Here is a 22,446-nt window from a genome sequence, read left to right as displayed (position 1 = left end):
GATGACAAATGCAAGGGCAACGTGTATCTGTCCAGTCCCAAGAAGCACCTAGCTGGCTTTGCCATCCACTTGATCGGGACAGGCAGCGTGCTTATCAGTGGCACTTTGATAAGTACAACCAAATTGTTTGGTTCGTATAGAACCAAACTGTATACACAATATTATAGTCAGAGTATGCAACAGATGTCTCAGATAATTATGTCAGTGAACGAAAAGATCGCGATGTATGTGAGGTTACTCCTTCTAACTTAGTTGACAAACTCTGGTCATTCTCAGTTTCTTTAGGGCCGTCTTCATATCCTTATTTCTCAGACTGTAGATGAGAGGGTTCATGGTGGGTGGCACCACAGTATAGAATACTGAAATCAGCAAGTCCGAAAGTGATGGAGATTTGGGTAAGGGGTGTAAATAGGCAAAAAACCCAGAAGAGAGAAACAGAGTCACAACGATGAGGTGAGGCAAGCAGGTGGAGAAAACTCTGGCCCTGCCTTCTCTGGAGGGCATCCTCAGCACAGTGGAGAAGATGTAAATGTAAGAAATATCAATAAACACGAAACAGCCAAAATCGAACACTAGGCTGAGTCCGATGACTACGAATTCCCCAGTGTTGGGTGAACAGGCAAGAGAGAGCAGTTGCGGGACATCACAGAAGAACTGATGGACTTCAGGAGACCCACACGTGGGTGTGGAGAAGGTCGAAGCCGTATGCAGGATTGCATTGAGACCTCCGCTGAGCCACGAAGAGGCAGCCATCCGCACACAGGATCCACGGCTCATGATGCTGTCATATCTGAGTGGGTGGCAGATGGCAACATAGCGGTCATAGGACATGACTGTGAGGAGCGCTACTTCTGTAGTAGCTAAGGAGAAAAAGAAGAACACCTGCGAGACACATCCAAGGAATGAAATGGTGTTGTAATTCATCAGAGAGTTTGTGATGGATTTGGGGACAGTGATGGAAATGAGGCCAAGATCCAGAAAGGACAAATTCTTCAGGAAGAAGTACATAGGGGTGTGAAGGCAATGGTCCTTGGTGGTGACTAAGATGATGAGAAGATTCCCAAGTAGGGCTGCCAGGTAAATTAGCAGAAAGAGCATGGCGTGTAAAATCTGGATCTCCCGAATGTCAGTAAACCCCATAAGAAAGAATGTGCTCCCAGAGGTCAAGTTGTCCATTTCTTTTGACATTTAATCACTTATTCTTAAAAAAATAGGGGGAAAAAAGTAGGCAAGTTGAGACTCAGCCTGAGGTTTGCTGTTCTATTTTAATTTCCCTTCCTCCCGCTGACACGCAAATCTGTTAGAAAATTTGAGACAACATGAGATTAACACAAGAAGTTTCCGGTGAGGTCCCTAACCACAGTGACCACACTGCCATATGACTGAAGGGGGGTGCCAGTCCAGTGCAAATCACATACCTTGTAATTTTACCCAGATTAACGTCTATACTCTGTATCTCAGTGAAAGGAAATTTTACAAACTATACGTACATACACTACAATATGGAGGAAGAAAAGCCATGGACTTCAAGCAATCTGTCCCACATACAAATTTCAGCTTAGCCATTTTCATTTGCCTTTTAATGAATAAATTTTCTGAGTACCAGTTCATTCAGTTTCCAGAGAGAACTTTCTCATCTGATCATTATTCTGATTCAGCTGAACAATGTATATAAAAATGACTAATTTTTTTTACAAGAAGACCTTTGCAGAAAAATACCATATGAGATCACTCATATGTGGAATCTAAAAAAAAAAAAAAAACAACAAAAAAAAAGAACATAAATACAAAACAGAAACAGACTCATAGACATAGAATACAAACTTGTGGTTGCCAAGGGGGGTGGGAGTGGGAAGGGACAGACTGGGATTTCAAAATGTGTAGATACTGACAGGCATATGTAGAATAGATAAACAAGATTATACTGTATAGCACAGGGAAATATATACAAGATCTTGTGGTAGCTCACCGTGAAAAAGAACGCGACAATGAATATATGTATGTTCATGTACAACTGAAAAATTGTGCTCTACACTGGAATTTGATGCAACATTGTAAAATGACTATAACTCAATAAAAAAAAGTTTTTAAAAAATAATAAACATCATTTTCTCTACTTATTCAATCTTCCTTCCTTTGGACAGAGTTACGAAAAACTGAAAAACTTTGAAATGAGAAAACGCTATGAGTGTGTCTATGTTTGTAGTTGTTTCCCCAAATTATTTTTACTTTTCTTCTCATCCATCTTTAAGTTTACAGTGGAGGCTTCAGAAGCCAAAATAAGTTCTCAGCAACAATCCCCACTTTCCTCCGGAGATCCAGTTATTTACCTCAAACTTCACTTACTCTGCCTTTATGTTTTAATTACTCGACAAGTAAGAAGATAATATTTCTCTACTATACAATTATAATCAACATATAAGATGATATTTATTGAACCAAATGAGGGGAGGCACTAAATGCTTCAGGAGTTCTAAAGGAATTGCTGTGGATTGGATGGAGAAATGTGAGGAAGGAAATAGCCCTCGGAATATTGGTACTACTGAGGAAGGGCTAACAAAATTATATGGCTTCAAATACAGCGAACGGTGTGAAAAAAGCAGGATGCTGGCAGCTTAAGGAATACGTGTAATTAGAATCCTTTGCAGCAAAGCTGTGTGGATGTGATGTGAAGCAGGAGGGTGAGGAATCGCGGGACACGAACTGAGCGGTTCAGCTTTCATCGTGTCCGTGCTGACCACAAAGGGCACTTCAGGGCTCGAAGAGGATGATATACTAAACATGGCATTTCCAAGAACTTAACAGTTCTTCATGCTCAGTAACCTTGGAAAGGAAGATTTCTTGGAGGAAGCAATAAAAGGAAGCAGAGGATTTTAATAGTACATCTATGATTTATTAAAGGAAGGTCCGGAATGAAATAGATATGAAACAAAAAGAGAAAACCCCAAATAACTTAAACATGGGAAGGAAGATGTGTAGAGGTTTTGACTGTGTTACTGAATGGATGAAAGGTTAGAATGTAAAATTCCAGACGCAGAGGTGTGGTTATGAATGGGTCCGTCCTTGGTACAAAACTAGACAAAAGGTAGAATGTTCTTGTCTGTGACTGCCTCACTCTCTGCCTCTTTCCCTCTGTGGCTCTTCCGGTCTTTGTTCTGAATTCCAGGGATACAGGACACTCTCCTGCTCATCAAAGACTTGGCAGAAAAGGTCTGTAAGAGAGCGCTCTTACTTCAGGGAGGATGAACGACATGCTTTATATCTCAGCATAAAATGATTATGCACATTTGTATTGATTAGGAAAGAAAATGTAAAAATCATCACTGGTATTATTGAAATGTTAGAAGGGTTTTGTAGGGGTGAAAAAAAAGCCATTTTTGTCTCTTGAAACACCAGCAGACTTCCCACAGGCTGACTTACCCTGGCTCCCATGCTTAGCGTTAGATGCAACTGCGCTCTCTTCCTTTCCTTAAGACTTGCCACCAACAGGAAGGCTCCAGGTTCCACACACATGGAAATGGTCATTTAATCATCGTTGACCAAGCCAGCATATTAAGAAAGATTTTTTTTTCCTTTTTTTTTTTTTTTTTTTTGGCGGGAGGAGGTATATTTAGGTTTTTTATTTGTTTATTTTTAGAGAAGGTACTGGGGTAGGAAAGATTTGGTTTTTTTAGTGATTCAGATAAGTCAGCTAAGCAGATTTCTGTCAGAATGAAATTAAAGTTTCTTAGGTTTTGATAAGGTGTTTAAAATATTTCTAGGGCCATCAATAATTTTAATGTTAACCGCTCACCTTTTTGATTTAAATTGCTCAGAAATCAATTCCATGTACCCATGAAGGAGGATTTATTCAGCATTACCCTCTCCTACTCTTTTCCTTCCATGTGTATCAGGTTAAGGTCTGATTTTCTTCAGAATAAGGGGGCTTGAGAAGGCGTGCATTTTGGCAGGCAAGCTCACGGCAAGAATGGTTCGCAGTTTGTGAAATGGACTGTTGGGAATGTGGGATCTTGAGCGGTTAGCTGCCCCAGCCATGTTTTAAGAAGTTTCCGTGCGTTATTTAATATGACTTACATCTGTGCTCAAAGAAACCCATTATATACCCATTATATGGAGGTATCAGACCTGGGGTGAGCTTGAGAAACGAATGCCATGTCACACAGGATAGAGGCAGGATGTGAACACAGATGGTCCCATTGCAAAGGTTTATACAGTGGAATGGTTTATGGTACATTAACATTCAGACTTACTTTATCTCAGGTTGTCATCATTAAGCACTTCTGCAGAGGTGAATACTTTAATCCTCTTCATCAGCATGGTGCTTCTCTTTACAAAAACAGACTTCATATCCCATTGCTTCCCTATTCCTCTAGAGGATGGGATACATCATAGTTTAGGGGCTGGCAGAGGTTTGGTTTAGTGGGGTCTTTTTTTCATGGGCTTCCAGAGCATTATACTAACTAATTGTTCATTACACTCTTACCCTGTCTACTTCACTTACATTATCTCTTCTGAGCTTCAAAACACGTTATTGTACACACTTTAAAAATAAGAAAATAAATACTTACAGAAGTGTAGATATAAAACAAGGGTTGCCAAATGAAGTGGGAGGTGGGAACAGGTTCAGAGCAAGGATGGCATGAACTTCACTGGATTTTTTTCAGCTGCGGAACATGACCTTATACAAAAATTTCCCAGACACAGTGCAATAGGAACCATGAGTTCCTGCCCTTGCTTTACTTTTTGAAGTGATGCTCCTTCAGTTGGGTAAGTAAATACCGTGGGAATAGAACCACATTAAAAAAAAAAAAAATAGTGTTCTTGGAAAGAATAGGATTTCTATAAGGAATTATCTCATTTATCGCTAGAGCTGTGACAAAATCTCAAAAGGCACAGATTATTCCCACTTTTTATCTGAGGTCATCTTTTTTTTTTAATTATGATAAGAAAAAACAAAATGCTTAATTATTTTAATGAGATATTTAATTGTCAGTCACACTTGGCAAGCTTTAAAATGTGTATGAGCCATTTGTCCTGATTTTTGTGTGAGATGTCTTTTTATAACTTTTCCCTGTTTTTATTGATCTTTATTGCTTTCTTTAAGCTTTCTATGTATTAGAAAATTTAGAACTTATCAGTCTCATGCTTCTCCGAGATAAGAACAATTTTCTTCTTTTTGGTTTGTTCTCATTATCTGGTAATGATATTTGGCCCATGAGGTTGTATTTAAACTAGTCAAGTTCTATTTCTTCATGGCTTCTGTCTTTAGGGTCTTGTTTTGACAGGATTTTCTCTTTCTCCTTATTTTTGGGGTCATAGTATTAAAAAAAAGACCAAAATGTAGCTTTCTAACTTTTTTCAAGCCTCCATCCTTTATCCCCCTTCATTCACAAGTATTAATTTTTTTCATAGCCTCACTTTACAATTCTTAGCTCATTTTCCAAGCAAGTTCTCAAATAACTTATTAATCTTTTGATGTATGATTTCTTCCATTATATTCCACAGTTATTAACTGCACAATTATATATAGAATACAACTACTTTACTAATGTAGGTATTCTAACAGCTGATTAATAAATTATTGTTATAATATGTTATCTGTAGTTTTTCAGACATGCAATAATCTTCTGAGAATAAATATATTTAAAGCATTTCTTCCAACTTCAAAGTTTATATTTATTTTACATATTTACTTATATTGGAAAAAACAAAGTATATCTACAAGCAAATACACTTTTCCTATGTCTGACATTTTTGGAAATATGTAGCACACTTTATACACACTGTTGGAATAAACCATAGCTAAATTATTATTAGGTTTTACTAAAAGTTACTGCTTAGGTTTATGATGACATAATTTTTAAAATTTAATTAATCGTGAAATATATTAGCAGATTTCTTGACTGAAACCAATTTGACTCCTGGAATAAGCCAATTTGTGTGCTGTAGTTTTTATCTGCCTTTGGATAACAGTTAATATTGCTTTAGCTGTGTGTGTAACATTGGTATTCAGAAATATATTGTATACTTATATATTTTTCTGAGTATACATTTTATAAGTTTTTTTAAGTACAGAATACAAAAAGTTATAATTAGCCCCATACCCATACAATCATGTTAAATCAATCAAGAATATGTTTTTAAAAAGTAAAAGAAGCTACCAATACAGAAAATTTTACAATCAAAATCTTCTTTTAAATTTTTTTAATTTGTCTCAATTTAATTTTTATTTCTCTTGGTTTTGTTCTTCTGTTATTGATTATACTCTGTTTTCAAATCTTTTTTCTTCTTTTAATTTTTTTTAGTTTTATATCCATATCCATGATAGATAGATAGATAGATAGATAGATAGATAGATAGATAGATAGATAGATAGATAAAGTAAACAAACTCCTTCAGGACCACAGTATATAACTGATACTCCATAATCCACAGTGCCAGAGAGACATAAGTAAAATGAAGAAGCAGAGGAACCACTCCCAACTAAAAGAACAAGAGAAATCCCCTGAAATAATGATCAATGAAATAAGTAAAATGAAGAAGCAGAGGAACCACTCCCAACTAGAAGAACAAGAGGAATCCCCTGAAATAATGATCAATGAAATAGACTTTGATAGTCTACTAGATCATGATTCCAAAAAAGGAGTGATCAAAGTACTGAAGGAATTAAAAGAGATTGTGAATAAAGACAGATAACACATCAAAAAGGAAATTAAAACTATAAAGAGGTGCCAATTAAAATTGGAAAACTCATTTGCTGAGATAAGAGCTCAGCTAAAAGCTGTAAAAAAACAGGCTAGATAATTCAGAGGGAGAAATAAGTGACTTAGAAAACAGGACAACAGAAGTCACCCAATCAGAACAGCTGAGAGAAAACCAAATAAAAACCAATGAAAACAATAGAAGAGACCTATGGGATAATATAAAGCATGCCAATCTACGCATAATAGGGGTTCCAGAAGGGGAGGAAAGAACGAAGGGGATTGAAAAGGTATTTGAAGAAATCATGACTGAAAACTTCCCAAACCTAAAGAAGGAATCAGATATCCAAGTACAGGAGGCACAGAGGGTTCCAAACAAAAAGAACCCAAACAGACGCACACCAAGACATACTATAATCAGGATGGCCAAGGTTAAGGATAAAGAAATGATTCTAAAGGCAACAAGAGAAAAACAAAGAGTTAGTTACAAAGGCTTTCAGCTGATTTCTCTCTGCAAACACTGCAGGCCAGAAGGGAGTGGCAAGATATATTCGAAGTCCTAAATGACTAGGATACTCTATCCAGCAAGGTTATCCTTTAGAATAGAAGGAGAGATAAAGAATTTCACAGACAGGCAAAATTAAAAGAATTCAGCAATACTAAACCTATCCTAAAAGAAATATTGAAAGGTCTACTCTGAATAGAAAAGAACCAGGAAGCTGTAGAAATGAGAAAACCATAATTGGAAATATGATAACTACAAGGAGTTGCAAGAGAATAAACATGAAGATTTTTTTCTAAGTGACATTAAAATCATAAAATGTGCAAGAGGGGATCAAGAAAGTATAGTTTTTTTCTACCTTCTTTTTTCTTTTTTTTCCCTTTGTTCTTCTTAGAACATGTTTGAGCCTACATGACTACCAGTCTAAAGCAATAGATACAATGGGTTAACATGTTTGAAAAACAGGGTAATCACAAATCAGAAGCATACAGTAGAGTCACAAAAACCAAAAAGAAATCAAAATAATACAAAAGAAAATTATCAAACCACAAAAAGAGAAAGAAAGAAACAAAGAAGAAATACCAAATCAACTGGAATACTAAGTTCAAAATAACAATAAACATACATTTATCAGCAATTACTATAAATGACAATTGACTAAATGCTCCAATCAAAGACACAGAGTGACAAACTGGATAGTAAAACAAAAGCCTACAATATGCTGCCTACGAGAGACACACATTAAAGTGAAGGACAGAGATAGATTGAAAGTGAGAGGATGGAAAAATATATTTCACACAAATGGAAATGTCAAGAAAGTGGGAATACCAATACTCATGTCAGACAAAATAGACTTTAAAATAAAGGCCATAAATAAAGGTAAAGAAAGACACTATATAATGATCAAAGAAGCAATACAAGAACAAACAAAACCGTAAGTCAGCAGAAGGAAAGAAATAATAAAGATCAGGGAGGAAATAAATAAAATAGAGATTTAAGAATAGAAAAAAATCAATCAAACCAAGAGCTGGTTTTTTGAAAGCGTAAACAAAATTGATAAACCTCTGGCAAGGCTCACCAAGAAGAAAAGAGAGAGGACATAAATAAAGAAAATAAGAAATGAAAATGGAGAAATTACAACCAACATCACAGAGGTCCAAAAAAATCATAAGAAAATACTATGAACAATATATATATGGCAATAACTTGGACAACTTAGAAGAAATGGACAAGTTTCTAGAAACACAGAGTCCACCAAAACTGAATTAAGAAGAAATAGATCATTTGACTAGAGCAATCACTAGAAGTGAAATAGAATAAGCTATAAAAAACCTCCCTGCAAACAAAAGTCCAGGACCGGAGGGCTTCACTGGGGAATTCTACCAAACATACCAAGAAGAGCTCATACTGATCCTTCTCAAACTCTTCCAAAAGACTGAATTTTAGGAGTACTCTCAAACTCATTCTATGAAGCCCACCACCACCCTGATACCAAAGCCAGACAAAGACACCACCAAAAAAGAAAATTACAGGCCAATATCACTGATGAACATAGATACAAAAGTCCTCAACAAAACATTAGCAAACAGAATCCAACAACACATAAAAAAAGTAATACACCATGATCAAGTTGGATTCATCCCAGGGAAACAAGGATGGTTCAACAAATGCAAATGAATCAATGTGGAACACCACATCAACAAAAGAAAGGACAAAAACCACATGATCATCTCAATAGAAGCAGAAAAAGCATTTGATAAAATTCAACACCCATTTATGATAAAAACTCTTACCAAAGTGGGTATAGAGGGAACGTATCTCAACATAGTAAAAACTATTTATGACAAACCCACAGCCAGCATAATATGCAACAGTGAAAAGTTAAAGCCCTTCCCACTAAAATCTGGAATAAGACACGGATGCCCACTCTCACCACTTCTATTCAACATAGTCTTGAAAGTCCTAGCCACAGCAATCAGGCAAGAAAAAGAAATAAAAGGGATCCAAATCAGAAGAGAAGTGGTAAAATTGTCACTATATGCAGATGACATGATAGCATGTAGAGAAAACCCTAAAAGCTTCACACAAAAACTACAAGAGCTGGTACAACAATTCAGCAAGGCAACAGGATACAATATTAACATACAGAAGTCAGGAGCATTTCTTTATGCTAAAAGTGAAATATCAGAAAAAGAAAGTAAGGAAACAATCCCTTTTAAAATCACATCCAAAAAATAAAATATTTAGGGATAAATCTGACCAAAGAGGTGAAAGATTTGAAATTGAAATGAAGGAGGGTTTTATAGGCACAAAGCAAGGCTCCATGTAAACAGTCAGTATCATATCTAGACTATAAACAGGACCCAAAAGTTCTTTTCCTCGGAAGCATAAAGTTAGCATACATGAGGAATTTTGTGTCCAGAAACTTCTTATCTGAAGCTCTGGATCTTTATTGGAAAGTGAGATTGTCAAAGTGAATTAAGTACTCCCAGAAAGGTGACATCGTTCATTCTTACCTATATAATTTAATATAGGGAAATCTTTGAAAACTTCATAAAGAGGAACCTTTCTCAGTCAGCAAGAAAACACTAATCATTCAAAGAAGGAGGATGTTATGATACTCATATAAATACAACTTGTCCATGGGCAAAATTATTTTCACGTGTATTTACAGCTGTCTTTTTCTTTTCCTGTCTTAGTGTGATGGACAGCCAAGGACATTTTTAACTTTCTTATTCTGAGTTAATTTTTAATTTATAGTTACATCATGCTTTACATTACTTGATTCTTTTAACTTAAGATTATTTGTCTAATTGGATTCTGCTCGATTTGCTTTAAAATGTTTTCTACAAATTCTTTGAACTTGTTGAATATGTGCATTTGCTAGGAGCCCTCAGCAAAACAAAAGATCCATATTAACACGTTTAACACCTAAAGAAATATTTCTTTTCCATCCAGTAACTTTACTATTTAGTTTCTTAAATCAAATGATTGAAAAGAATCTAAAACCACCCATTTTTTTTTTTAATTGAAGGATAGTTCATTTACCATATGATGTTAGTTTCAGGTGTACAGCATAGTGATTCAGTATTTTTACAGATTATACTCCATTATAGGTTATGATAAGATAATGGCTATGATTCGGTGTAGTATGCAATATATCCTTGCTGCTAACCTATTTCATACACAGCAGTTTGTCTGTTAATCCCATACCTCTAACTTGTCCCTCTCAGCTTTCTTTTCCCCTTTGGTAACCACAAATTTGTTTTCTATGTCTGTGAGTCTGTTTCTGTTTTGCATATGTGGTCATTTGTATTATTTTTTAGGTTCCACATATAAATGATATTACACCACCCATTTAGAAAGATCTAATAAAAGGTCATGTCCTCTTGAGGTGGCCCTAAGTACCCAAGAGAGAAAATTAATGTTACTGTCTCCCAGAAGATTTATGCACACGTAAGTTACTACTTAATAGCAAATTGTTTTCAGTATGGAGTTCATTGCACAGAAGATTGAGGTGGAGAAAATGCAAAACACCAAAAGGAAAGCTGAGTGTGACTAGGACAAGACAGAATCGGAGAGAGATTTAAAAATCAAATAGAAAAAGACTGAGGACAAGTTTAAAAGAGTATGGAAGATTGAGTTAATCAAAAAGTAATGATTAAAAGAAAGAAGTATACCATAAAATAATAAGATAAAGAAGAAGAGAGGGGAATAGAGAGAATTATTGAAATCAAAATATAGTATTTTTAAATAAAAGAAAATTATGGAATAAAAAACGGGAAAGATCAAGTCAAAAGACAGTTTATAGGGTTTATGTTTATGGCAGGAAAAAATGCAACTGGGTAAGTGGACAAGGTTTTACTGTATTCATTATGCTCTATCCAATGCTTTATTCAATTAATGGGTAAATCCTTTATCACAGTTTATACTATATGATAGACCCATTATGATTCAATCAACACTGGAACTATCCTTTGATTTAGAAACAGTATAAATGTATTTATTTTTATAAAATATTGCATGTTTGCATAAAAGATGTGTCTTACGTATGCAAAATCACTTTCAAAATGTAAGAAATTAAAATTACTTGTTAAATCTGTCAGTAAATTGTTAAAAATGTAATCCTTATAAAACAGATCAAACTTATTTAGTTTTTTAAAAATCAAAAGGTTACTCATCTAAAGCTAGCAAATCAAAATATTACTTTCTCTCATTTTTTAAAACTCAGTTCATCTGCATAAAGTCCCACACAGGCCATCTTAGAATTAATGCTACAAATACTCAAATCTAGAGCAATATATACAAGTTTTAAATTGTGGAGCATGATCATCACATACTTTAAGCAAAGATTATTAGTTTATGTTATCTGACAAATTCAGCAATACAACTGAAAGTAAAATCTGAAAATGCTATTTCATAATATGGTAATGGGGATTCTAGTCTCCAATTTCCAGTTATCACAAATTGATTCTTAAATTTGGGAAATGGAAAATGATAAATATAAATAAATTATTTTATTCACATTACTTATACATTTTAAGATGCTATCATTTCATACTAAAAGATTTTAGAAATAACTTTGACCTATTTCTATTTTAGATTATTTCTTAAATTTCTTATAAAATTATGATTTCTCTTTGAATATAAATTATCATTTCTTTGAATCTTCCAAACAGATCCCTATTTTTAAAAAAAGTCTTTGAAAGCAGCATGTCCAAACTGCTGTAAACTGTGGAATCGAACCTCAAGAACTGATAGTCAAAGCTCCACTTTGGGCAGCTTGTCTAGTTTTTTTGTGTTTCAATTTTCTCATCGGTAGAACTAGTGAGATAACAATAAAACCAAAGTAACAGGATTTGCAAAGATCCTGTGGGATAGTTGGCTAGTGGGCCCACCAAGTAAGCATTCACTATACATGAGCTACTGTCAGCTATTATTATGAATTTACAATTACCTGGTGTTGCCTTGGTCACCTTTGAAAGGACAACTGAACAATACCAAAGACGTTAACAATGGCCATAGAAACTTTGAACTAGAACACAATTGTTACCTATGTTCGTTGGCTGTGAGTGATAGAGATGTTGGAACATTATTAGCTTTAAGAAATTTGTGAAACCATTATTTAGCAATTATTAATTATTACTAATGGGCATTTTTTCTTTTCTCTTTTTTTTTTTTTTTTTTTTGCTCTGTCTTACCCCTCAATGTCTAACCTAAGATATATTTTTATTAGGGTAATTAATAGTCTAGGTCCTTTACCACCCAACCACGCAAACCCTGGGTAAAATCATGTCATCACCTTTATCTTCCGATTCTTTATTTACAAAATTAGAAGGATGCTAGATCCTTGCTCCTCAGGGTAGGATCCCCAACTGGTGATGCATTCCGGAAATCTGTGTGACATGCAGAGTCACAGGCCCCACCGCAGATGAGATTTGCAATCTCTATTATGACGTCACCCTCAAGTGATGGATGTGCCCATTAGAACGTGAAATCACTGTTGTAAATTACCTTGAAGGCCCCTCCTGCCTTCAAAGTCATTTATAAATGAGGTATACTCACCACATGGACACCTTTACTGTGTAGCCCGTTTATAGTATAAATATTTCTACTGACCTTAATACTTGACAGTCATAGCTTCCCAACTGATCTTCTAATGTACAGGCTCTGTTCTCAAAAGAGCCATTTAAAAATAAATTACAAAAATTTCAAAAATAACTCGTTTTAAAAAATGCTTGTCTGCTTTTAGCCTATTCTCAGGGCGCTTGCTTCCAAATAAACATCAGGATACCCAAGATGCAAGAAACAGTTGCTTTACGTGCATTGTTCAATATGGAAGTATTTTTTTGGTGCAAATAATGTGTCACATTAATAACTTTAAATATGAAATGAACAAGATCAGAGAAGACAAAAATAGTTTTGAAATTTTTTTTAAATTCTTATAGTTTATTTCTGAACATTATATTTGAAGTCAGAGCGTATATATTAAAAGATAATTCAGAAATGATAACTGTCAAATGTGAAAGTGACTAGAGCCTACATTCTGGAGGCTTATTTATGAATAAAGACAAAAATACATGATCTCATTTAAGGACCATACAGAAAGAGTCTAGTTATAAAGTAGTGAATTGAATCAACATAAAATGGTCAGCTCTTTGTGTATTTAGACATAATCAATGGCATGGCTAGAACAGGATGACGGAGGTTAGAAAGACTGGATTTGAATCTTGAATCTGATGTGTAAGCATGGATGCAATCTTTGCAAAACTGCGAAAATTATTTGCACAGAAGCCTTTTGAATTGTCGATTGTTTCTAATAGCATGTCTCTCCATTGGATTAAATTAACTGATATTAATCATACACAGCTCCAAGCACAGAGCAGGTACCCAACAAATGTTGGGTTGTCAGTCTGCATTCAGTTAATGAAGCATTCTCATGAATGCATTTCTTCTTCTGTTTCTAGGACTGAGTGATTGCATCAGAGGCCTCAGTGTGAGGTCTCTGTTTTCTGGTTTATCTCAGAACTTCAATGGGCACAGACAATGAAACTCTCCCCCAAGACTTTCTGCTGTTGGGTTTTCCTGGGTCCCAGTTCCTTCAGCTCTCCCTTTTCATGCTTTTTCTGGTTATGTACATTCTCACAGTTGGTGGTAACACGGCTATCTTGATGTTGGTGAGTACCTCCCACCAGCTACACACCCCCATGTACTTCTTTCTGAGTAATCTATCTTTCCTGGAGATTTGGTACACCACAGCTGCAGTCCCCAAAGCCCTGGCCATCCTCCTGGGGAGAAGCCAAATCATATCATTTACCAGCTGCCTTTTGCAGATGTACCTAGTTTTCTCACTGGGCTGCACAGAGTACTTCCTCCTGGCAGCCATGGCTTACGACCGCTATCTGGCCATCTGTTACCCTCTCCACTACGGGGTCATCATGAATAGCCTCCTCTCAGTGCAGCTGGCCCTAGGCTCCTGGGTCTGTGGTTTCTTGGCCATCGCAGTGCCCACAGCCCTCATCAGCAGCCTGTCCTTCTGCGGCCCCCACACCATCAACCACTTCTTCTGTGACATTGCACCCTGGATTGCCCTGGCGTGTACCAGCACCCGGCCAGTGGAACTTGTGAGCTTTGTGATTGCTTCTGTGGTCATCCTGAGTTCCTGCCTTATCACCCTGGTCTCCTACGTCTACATCATCAGTACCATCCTCAGGATTCCCTCAGCCAAGGGCAGAAGCAAAGCCTTCTCCACCTGCTCCTCACATCTCACTGTGGTGCTCATCTGGTATGGGTCCACAATCTTCCTTCACGTCCGCACCTCCATCAAAGAAGCCTTGAACCTCACCAAAGCTGTCCATGTCCTGAACACCGTGGTAACTCCAGTTCTAAACCCTTTCATCTACACTCTCCGTAACAGGGAAGTACGAGAAACTCTGCTGAAGAAATGGAAGGGAAAGTAAACTGCCTTCAACTAAACAGGCCTCTGTAAATTGCCTCCATATCTGTTCAGGGGTTCCAAGTAAGAATATGGAAAAAGCGGGTAAATCTTAATTGATACGGGGAGAGAAAAATAAACCTAAGAAAAAAATTCAAACAAAACAAACAAACACAAAAACATATACTTCCTCTATTTTCTTATATATGGTAAGAATGACAGCTCTTTTTTAATTTTTATTGTAATTTAGTTGATTTACAATATTGTGATTCCGTTGGAATGGGCGTTCTGGATGTAAACAAACTGGGCTTTTTTCTTTAAGAAAAAAAATCTTTATATACTGACACATTTATCCTTGGCATTGATTTATAAAATAATGTGCCCTAGGCAGTGAGTGTTTTGCTAAACAAGCTGTAAATTCTTGTCCCTTTTAAAGACTGTTTTGATAACATAAATGAAAACTTTTGAGACATATTTGTGAAATATCAGACATGGGAAATAGCAGAAGTTTAGATGAATAAAAGGATAACTTAAATCACAGTGTGCAGTTATTTCAACACACCATTTTTTTTGGATAAAACTACAGTGAAATGTATACACATAAAACGGGTAAGTATAATGTGCCACACTTGTTTAACAAGGATGGTGAACAAAGCATTCTAAAAAGCAAGTGATGGAAAGTTAAAAGTAGGTCAACAGGACTGCCGGAGGGTTTGGATAAAGCAATAAAAATTACTTACGTAACAATATGTTGGCCTCAGAAAAGGCTAATAGTAATGGATTCTGACTGTTAGCAAGTTGCCAAGGTTAGACTATCTCATGGCTTCAAATAAAAAGTGACTATAGAAAAAAAATTATGATAGTTATTTGATTTTTCTCCAAATGACTCCATCCCGTTGAAAAGCTAGATACTTTCATTTTTAACCATTAACACAAGGATGAAATGTTTATTTCCCTCCCTTACCCTTTTCTCTATGGCTATAGGTCAGAAGCAGCCAAGGAGGACATAATCTGTCCTGGTCCATATTGGCTCACACACGTGCAATGCGGGCTGCTTCTCACAGGGGAAAAGCCTTTGGGCTGAGTAGCAGCTACCCATTAGGCCCCATTTGTTTGTATTATTTGAAATCTCTCCTGGGCCCTCACTCAAAAATAAAGTAGGAGATGATAGAAAAAGAAGGTACCTGTCTGAAGGAAATAGGAGAAAATATTTCATCGTGAGAATAATGAGTATTAATTTTCAAAAGGCATGTCTATGTTGAAGGTTTACTTCTTCTTAAGTTAGTATAATGAAACAATGTACATCTGATCTGCTCTCCTTCTTTATTTATTGTGAGCATGAGTTTCAAATCTATGAAATTTCTAAGCTCTAAAAAATCACAAAAGATCACAAGGAAAGTTTCGGAGGTGACGAATATGTGTAGTACCTTGGTTTTAGTGTTGATATCCTGGCTATATGCATATGTCCAAACAAATCAATATATATACAGTAGATGTGTGTATTTTTTGTGTATCAATTGTATTTCAAGAGAGCTAAAAAATAAATAAATAAAAGTAAATTCCTAAGGTTACTTTTTGGAGATTTCTAAGAATCAAAACTTCGAATAAAACTCAGACTGATGTTTTCTAAGGAAAAAATAACATTCCTGCTTTGATGGGTGAGCCTCGGCTCTTAAAAACTTAAAATCAGGTGCTACTGTCAATCTCAGTAAATGTTACCTTCAACATCTCATCCTCTGGTGCACACCTCATTATATCAAAACCAAGGGAATAGTGCTTAGCTTTTAAAGTGAATGAGTGAATGAGTCAGTTTACCATGATACTGTATCCAAGATTTAATGCTAAGTGAAGGAAATAATTGAGAGTGAACAGAATATCTTCATTAACTGAGGTCTTTACTCTTATGTTGATTTAAAAAATGGCACTCTGAGCATTATTTGCATGATGTATTGTCAAACAAATATACCTAATTACAGGCTATTTGATTTAGTTTTCTTTTTTTAATCAAGCTACAATTCGATTGAAAGAATATAGAAATGTAAGGGTTGAAAGGTTCTGAAAATTAGACTGTTTAAATGGGCTTTATATAGAGAAGTTATATTAACTTTACCTGGATGTTTGGGAATAGATACTATGTCTGGCCAGGAACATTTCCCCTATCTTGTACTTAATACAGAAGGCATATAAACCCATCCTTCAAGCAATATTAATAGGACATACTAAAAGAAATGAACAAAATTACCTGAGTAGGCCATTGAAAAAAAGTTTTATTTACATCTTAGTCAGAAATCTTCCTAATATAAAAAGCAAGTTGAGAATAATGCAGATGAATGGATGGATAAACCTCTGATGTCATTTTTCCCCATCAGTTCCAAAACCTCCCCTATTTATCTCAAAAGGTTTGTAATGCTATGTTTATAATAAATGTTGAATAAGCATTTAGATCATTGCCTGGCATTTTAAGAAAACTGTTAAAATGGTCTAACCTTCACCCACGTACTTTTTCTCTAAGACAAACAAACAGAAGAACAACACCTATATGGCAAACGTGAAATTCTGTGTTTGAATTTCAGTGGACATTTCAAACTATGAGGATGTTCAGCAAATGGGGCAGATGCGATGTTATTCTGTTGCAAGTACAGCATTGACATGAGTTGCATGTGTGTATGGATATGCATAAGCAACGCCAAAAGGAAGAACCGAACAGGTTTTCAAACGAGTCAGTTCAATTCGGAAAGAAATTTAGCTGAAGAGTTTGTTGCACTCAGTAATGGAAAACCAAATGTCATCCTGTAATTTATTTGCAGACCCCCTCTTCTTCACAGTGTAGAGGACTAAGCGAACTTCTACAATCTTTGCTTTAACCTTTGTCTTTACATACATTTCCTGCCACTCTTTCCTATTTATTTTCTATTGGGAGAGAGTGATCCTCAAGGCAGGTGTAACTGCTCCTATACCGATGTCCATCCATTTGTTCTTTGAATGTCCTTTAAGCATTCCCAGTAATGTCCCAGTAATGTCTCTCATTACTCAGATTTCCTACTCTATGAGGCTACTATCTTGGGATACCTTTGGTCTTTTTTTTTTTTAACATTTTTTATTGATTTATAATCATTTTACAATGTTGTGTCAAATTCCAGTGTTCAGCACAATTTTTCAGTCATTCATGGACCTATACACACTCATTGTCACATTTTTTTCTTCGGGATACCTTTGGTCTTAAAGAGAAATGATGACACAGAAAGGCCAAGTTATTCCACGCTGTAATTAGTAATCAGCACAGGGTTGTTTTAATTGTTCCTCTGAGATCCGTTGTAACCTAACTGCCGGAAACTCAGTCCAAAATGCTGTTCCCTGGACACCCTTGTTCTTGAGTCCAGAAATTTTTTTTAATATTAATCTTAGGTATAATGAAAGCAACACTTAAGAAAATATAAAAGAAGACTTGATAGCAAACTGACAAAGACATGATAGCAAACTGACAAAGACAATTGGTTTTATCTTCAGATTTTCTTTTTTTTAGTGATTTATCATAGGTCACCGTTTGAACATGGCAGTACCCTGCAGAGAACTAAAGTGAGTATCTGTGGACACTCTGTCTCACTTTTAAAGTTACCATAACATTATGAACTGGGTAGGGATACAGATGGACTAAGTAACCTTTTTAGTTCTTTCTTAGACACAAGGCAAGAGAATATTTGTCCACAGATTAAAATTCAGTTCAAAACAGGGGATATTTATTTGATGATAAATGTACTTATACTGTTTGTCTGCCATCTTGATTTTTTTTTCATATCAAATATACACAAATTTAAGTTTAGAACAATGTCAGCTAAATTTAGTAATAGTTAACGTTTCAGAAATTGTTTTAGAATATCTCCCTTTTTCAATTAGCATCAGGTTTAATTAGCAAAATAGCTCAAAATGAGCTTTCAAAACTCCTCATTTTTTCAGTGCTCTAAACTGCTTCAAACACCTCTAAAAATTACAGCCTATATAAGGATTTCAGTTAGTCATTCAACACACATATCCTACCCATTGATGGACTCTTGAATGAGAAAAGTGATCAGTTCAAATCTGAATTTGCAAAATGCTCTCTTCCCAAACTTGGAGAATTAAAATGCTTTGGGAATTTAGGTGTGGCTAAGAATCTCAGGAACGGGCATTTCATTGCCTTCAGTTGTCCTAGGGTAACAAATCATTTGCTTAAAGCTGAGGAGTTTCCCAAGACAGAAGACTTTTGGAGACAAAACAGGGCAGGCTAACCACGATGGTCGATACGCTCTCCTAAGCGCCACTGCCTTTTATCTTTTTACACTGCGTTTTCCTTCCCAGACACTCTGCCTCTGTTTGATCACATCAAAACCTTAGAAAACTAAGAAATAGCCTCTTTCACCCCTCTTCCAGTACTGTGAGGTACCAAAGACAATGCAGCATACTCCTAGAACAAAACTTGAACTAGAAACATATTTGATTTAACCTTGCCTCATAAGTTGCCTAGAATGAAATTGTCTAACAGAAGCCATTCAGGACTGTGAGAGCACAGACTAAATTGCATCACTGGAGCCCCATAAAACACAGTGGCTACTGTATCCCGTCCCTAGCCGCTTGCCTTACACACTGGAGACCTTTTAAAAGTGTGCCTGTGTTGTTCATGCTGGCAATGAAATGGAAACTATTTGAAAACAGTGGTGATTATGATGAGAATGATGATGCAGTCGCTGATGCAGAAGAATAAATGATGCTTTAGGAGTTGCATCAATAGGACACTGACCCGTGGACAACATCATAAGTGAGTTTTGTTATTAGACTGACACAATTCTCATCTCCACATCACCAATGTCTGATGGGCGTGACAATGAACAGCTTATAAATTTTATCAGATTTTATCAACTACCTCGTATGTAAAATAGGAACATTAATATTTTTTATTCTTAATTAATACTGTCCTTAGGATTTTAAAAAATGATAAATGGCACATATATAAAACATCAGTATGAGCTGCTATTAAATATTCTGAGTTCTAGGCATCAGGAAACACAACATGACCTCAGTTCTCACCCTCTAGGAAGAGGTTCCCATGGTTTATTTCGCAATAAGCCTACATTTTGCCAAATAACTAACATTAACTTTTCTAAAGTTATCTTTGTATATAGTTTTATCTGTTATATACATTTATTTATTTTGGTAACTAGTTATTATCAATAAATCCTAATGATAAATTTAATTAAATTAAGATTGCTGTACAAACCAGCTGTTGCTTGTAAACACAATGTCAGCTCATAATGGACAACATACTGTCACCCTCTGAATTTATCTTTTATGTATGATGCCTTTAGGGTTATCTTTCTAATATTGGAGCACAGCACATACTACTTCCTCTCTCAGAAACTTCCCCCTTCTCCCTTATTGCCTACTGAAACACAATTTTTTTTTTCTTAAAGTATGACTACCTGAATGTGTTAACTTGCTATACCTCACATAACACAGTAATACCTCTTTTCTCACAATTCAGTTTTGTCACCAGACCACATGCCATTTCCCAGGCATATTTTGTACATCATACCCCCTAAAGTTTTCAGCTTTAGTGTTTTTGCTTGGAATATTTTTCTTTCTTCTTTCTTTCCTTTCCCTTCACACTCCTCAAAAGCTGTTAACCTTTCAAAGACAATACCACATTCATACTTTCAGTTAGTCATTCAACAATCCTATCCAAGATCAAAATTAGTATATTATGTTAGTATTTTAAATTGTTCCATGTTTAATTATCACCCCATGATCTCAATGCATGTTAGTTTATTGTCTGTTGCTTGTTTTACCATTAACCTAAAGATAATCAAGAACATACATTACATTTCCTATATATTATAATTAAGTTCAATAGCATTATGATTAATAAAGTGGAATTTTCTTTTATTGTCAACCCAATCTACTTATTCTTTTATTATAATATTCAACCATTTCAAACATATTTTTGTAATTCTTTCTTTTATTAAACATTAAAAACTGCCTCCTTATTAATAAAAATCCATATGTTAAAATTATGACTTTTTAAAATGAAATGAGTTTTGAAAGCTAAGTAATTATTATTACCGTTAATTGAAAGCTTAATATGGGCTGAGACTTAAGCTAATAATTTGTGTTTCTTATATAATCCTCAAAGCAGCTCAATGAGTTCACCACTGTTATTAAACTCAAGAAATGAGGATAGATCAAGACTTAGAGAATGTACATCAGAAATGAGAGACTACAGGCAGAAAGTGCCAGGGTCAAGATTTACAGCCTAAAAAAAAAAAATTAAACCCTATATATTAATTCTAACAAAATTTCACTATTTTTTTAACTTACAAATTTAAATTGATAGAAAATCTGAGTCAGATTCAATATAATAACTAAAGCAAAAGAGATAATTCCAGATTAGAAGAACAGAAAGGGACACAGTCGAGAGTCAAAAGATTTTAATTTACAAGCCCTGGAGAAATAGATTTTCCTGTTGATGTAAGTAGGCCCTCTTTTGCTAAATGCTGTGGGTTTGCAGGGGAAAGGTAATATCCAAGCCAGACCAATCTCACTTGCAGAATTTTGGTAGAAAACATTGACCACTGTTTGGACACCTTGGATTGAAGACTGTATATATATGTGTGTATATATATGTGTATGTGTGTGCATTATATAGTCTTCAATACATTTATGTATGTGTGTATATATATTACATATATAATATATATATACACACACACATACACACACACACACACACACACACACACACACTCTGGGCCAGTGGTGGACCTTCTGAACAAGGCTTTTACAGTCAACAGATACCCTCTTCTCCCAGTGAACTGTGTCATGTTCCCTTTTGGGGGTTTGGCTTTCTCTATACACAGTAACCATCCCAACCCATGGAACCAGCACTGAGAACAGAGTCCAACCAATGCCATCACTCTTACAAAGGGGGTGGGACATTCCAAGAAGAGATGAGAAAAGGAATCTCTAGAATGCCCTCACCACCACTTTTGCTCGTAACTCAGAGGAAGTGGACCAGAGGTGCACTTCCTTATTGCTTTGTAAACTTAGAATTTTTTAAAAGTTGGATTTGTGTCTTGGGACGGGATCTCGCCCTCATACCCAGCTTCAGGGGACTTGATCAGTAACAATTTAGATAGATAGCATTATTTACATGGCTAAATAAGAGTTCTCCAGGGGAATACTGAAGTTTTGTTCTTTATCATGGAAAATTTAGTTTATATTTGAGCCCCTGTTTTTGGCAGGTAAGGTCATGTAGGCTGAAAGATGTCATAGGTACATTCTGGAAGCTTTAAACCATACTTCTGATTCTGATGGGATGAACTAACTAAGGCCTCAATATTATTTGAAAACATTTAACATTCAGTAATTTAAAGATCAGTTAATATCGTTTACTGCAATATATATTCAAAGATTCAAAAATATTTTAACTTAACTATCTCATCTGGTCTAAATTATATCTCATTCAGAGAAAACTCCCATGTTCTTTCAAATTTTTCCTATGTCATTCAATTTGTGTGTATGTTTTCCATACTGAGTTTTGCTTTTCCTAAAAGTTTACAGAAGAGAGGTTAAGAGCAATTTCTTTAGAGTCAGACAACCTAGGTTTGAATTCTGGCTTTTCCATGTATGAGATACATAATTCTGGCTTCTGTTATTTTATATCTCAGTGCACTCTTTCTTTGCAGTTATGAAAAGTGGTAATATTAAAATCCCAAAGTTGTTATGAGGACAAAATGCTATATTTTCAGAGAATCTAACACCAAACCTGTCGCATAACA

The 22,446-nt window shown here is 35.4% G+C and overlaps 3 protein-coding genes across 3 annotated transcripts in view; 1 reads left to right on the top strand and 2 right to left on the bottom strand.

Annotated features, from left to right (window-relative positions):
* Window positions 1-22,446, bottom strand: part of GARIN6 (golgi associated RAB2 interactor family member 6) — a 108,157-nt gene that overhangs the window by 39,315 nt on the left and 46,396 nt on the right. The window lies entirely within an intron of this gene.
* On the bottom strand, window positions 244-1,176 carry LOC105093509 (olfactory receptor 14A16). Its single transcript, XM_010985385.3, has one exon. It carries the CDS (start codon window positions 1,174-1,176, stop codon window positions 244-246), a length of 933 nt encoding a protein of 310 aa, XP_010983687.3.
* LOC105093488 (olfactory receptor 6F1) lies at window positions 13,737-14,663 on the top strand. Its single transcript, XM_010985364.1, has one exon. It carries the CDS (start codon window positions 13,737-13,739, stop codon window positions 14,661-14,663), a length of 927 nt encoding a protein of 308 aa, XP_010983666.1.

The sequence above is a fragment of the Camelus dromedarius genome, chromosome 3, assembly GCF_036321535.1.
Source record: "Camelus dromedarius isolate mCamDro1 chromosome 3, mCamDro1.pat, whole genome shotgun sequence".
NCBI classification, from domain to species: Eukaryota; Metazoa; Chordata; class Mammalia; order Artiodactyla; family Camelidae; genus Camelus; species Camelus dromedarius.
This window is presented reverse-complemented; position numbering and strand designations above follow the sequence as displayed.

Coding starts and splice junctions, on each gene's coding strand:
- LOC105093509 (XM_010985385.3), bottom strand. CDS start 1,176: ATGGACAACTTGACCTCTGGGAGCACATTCTTTCTTATGGGGTTTACT.
- LOC105093488 (XM_010985364.1), top strand. CDS start 13,737: ATGGGCACAGACAATGAAACTCTCCCCCAAGACTTTCTGCTGTTGGGT.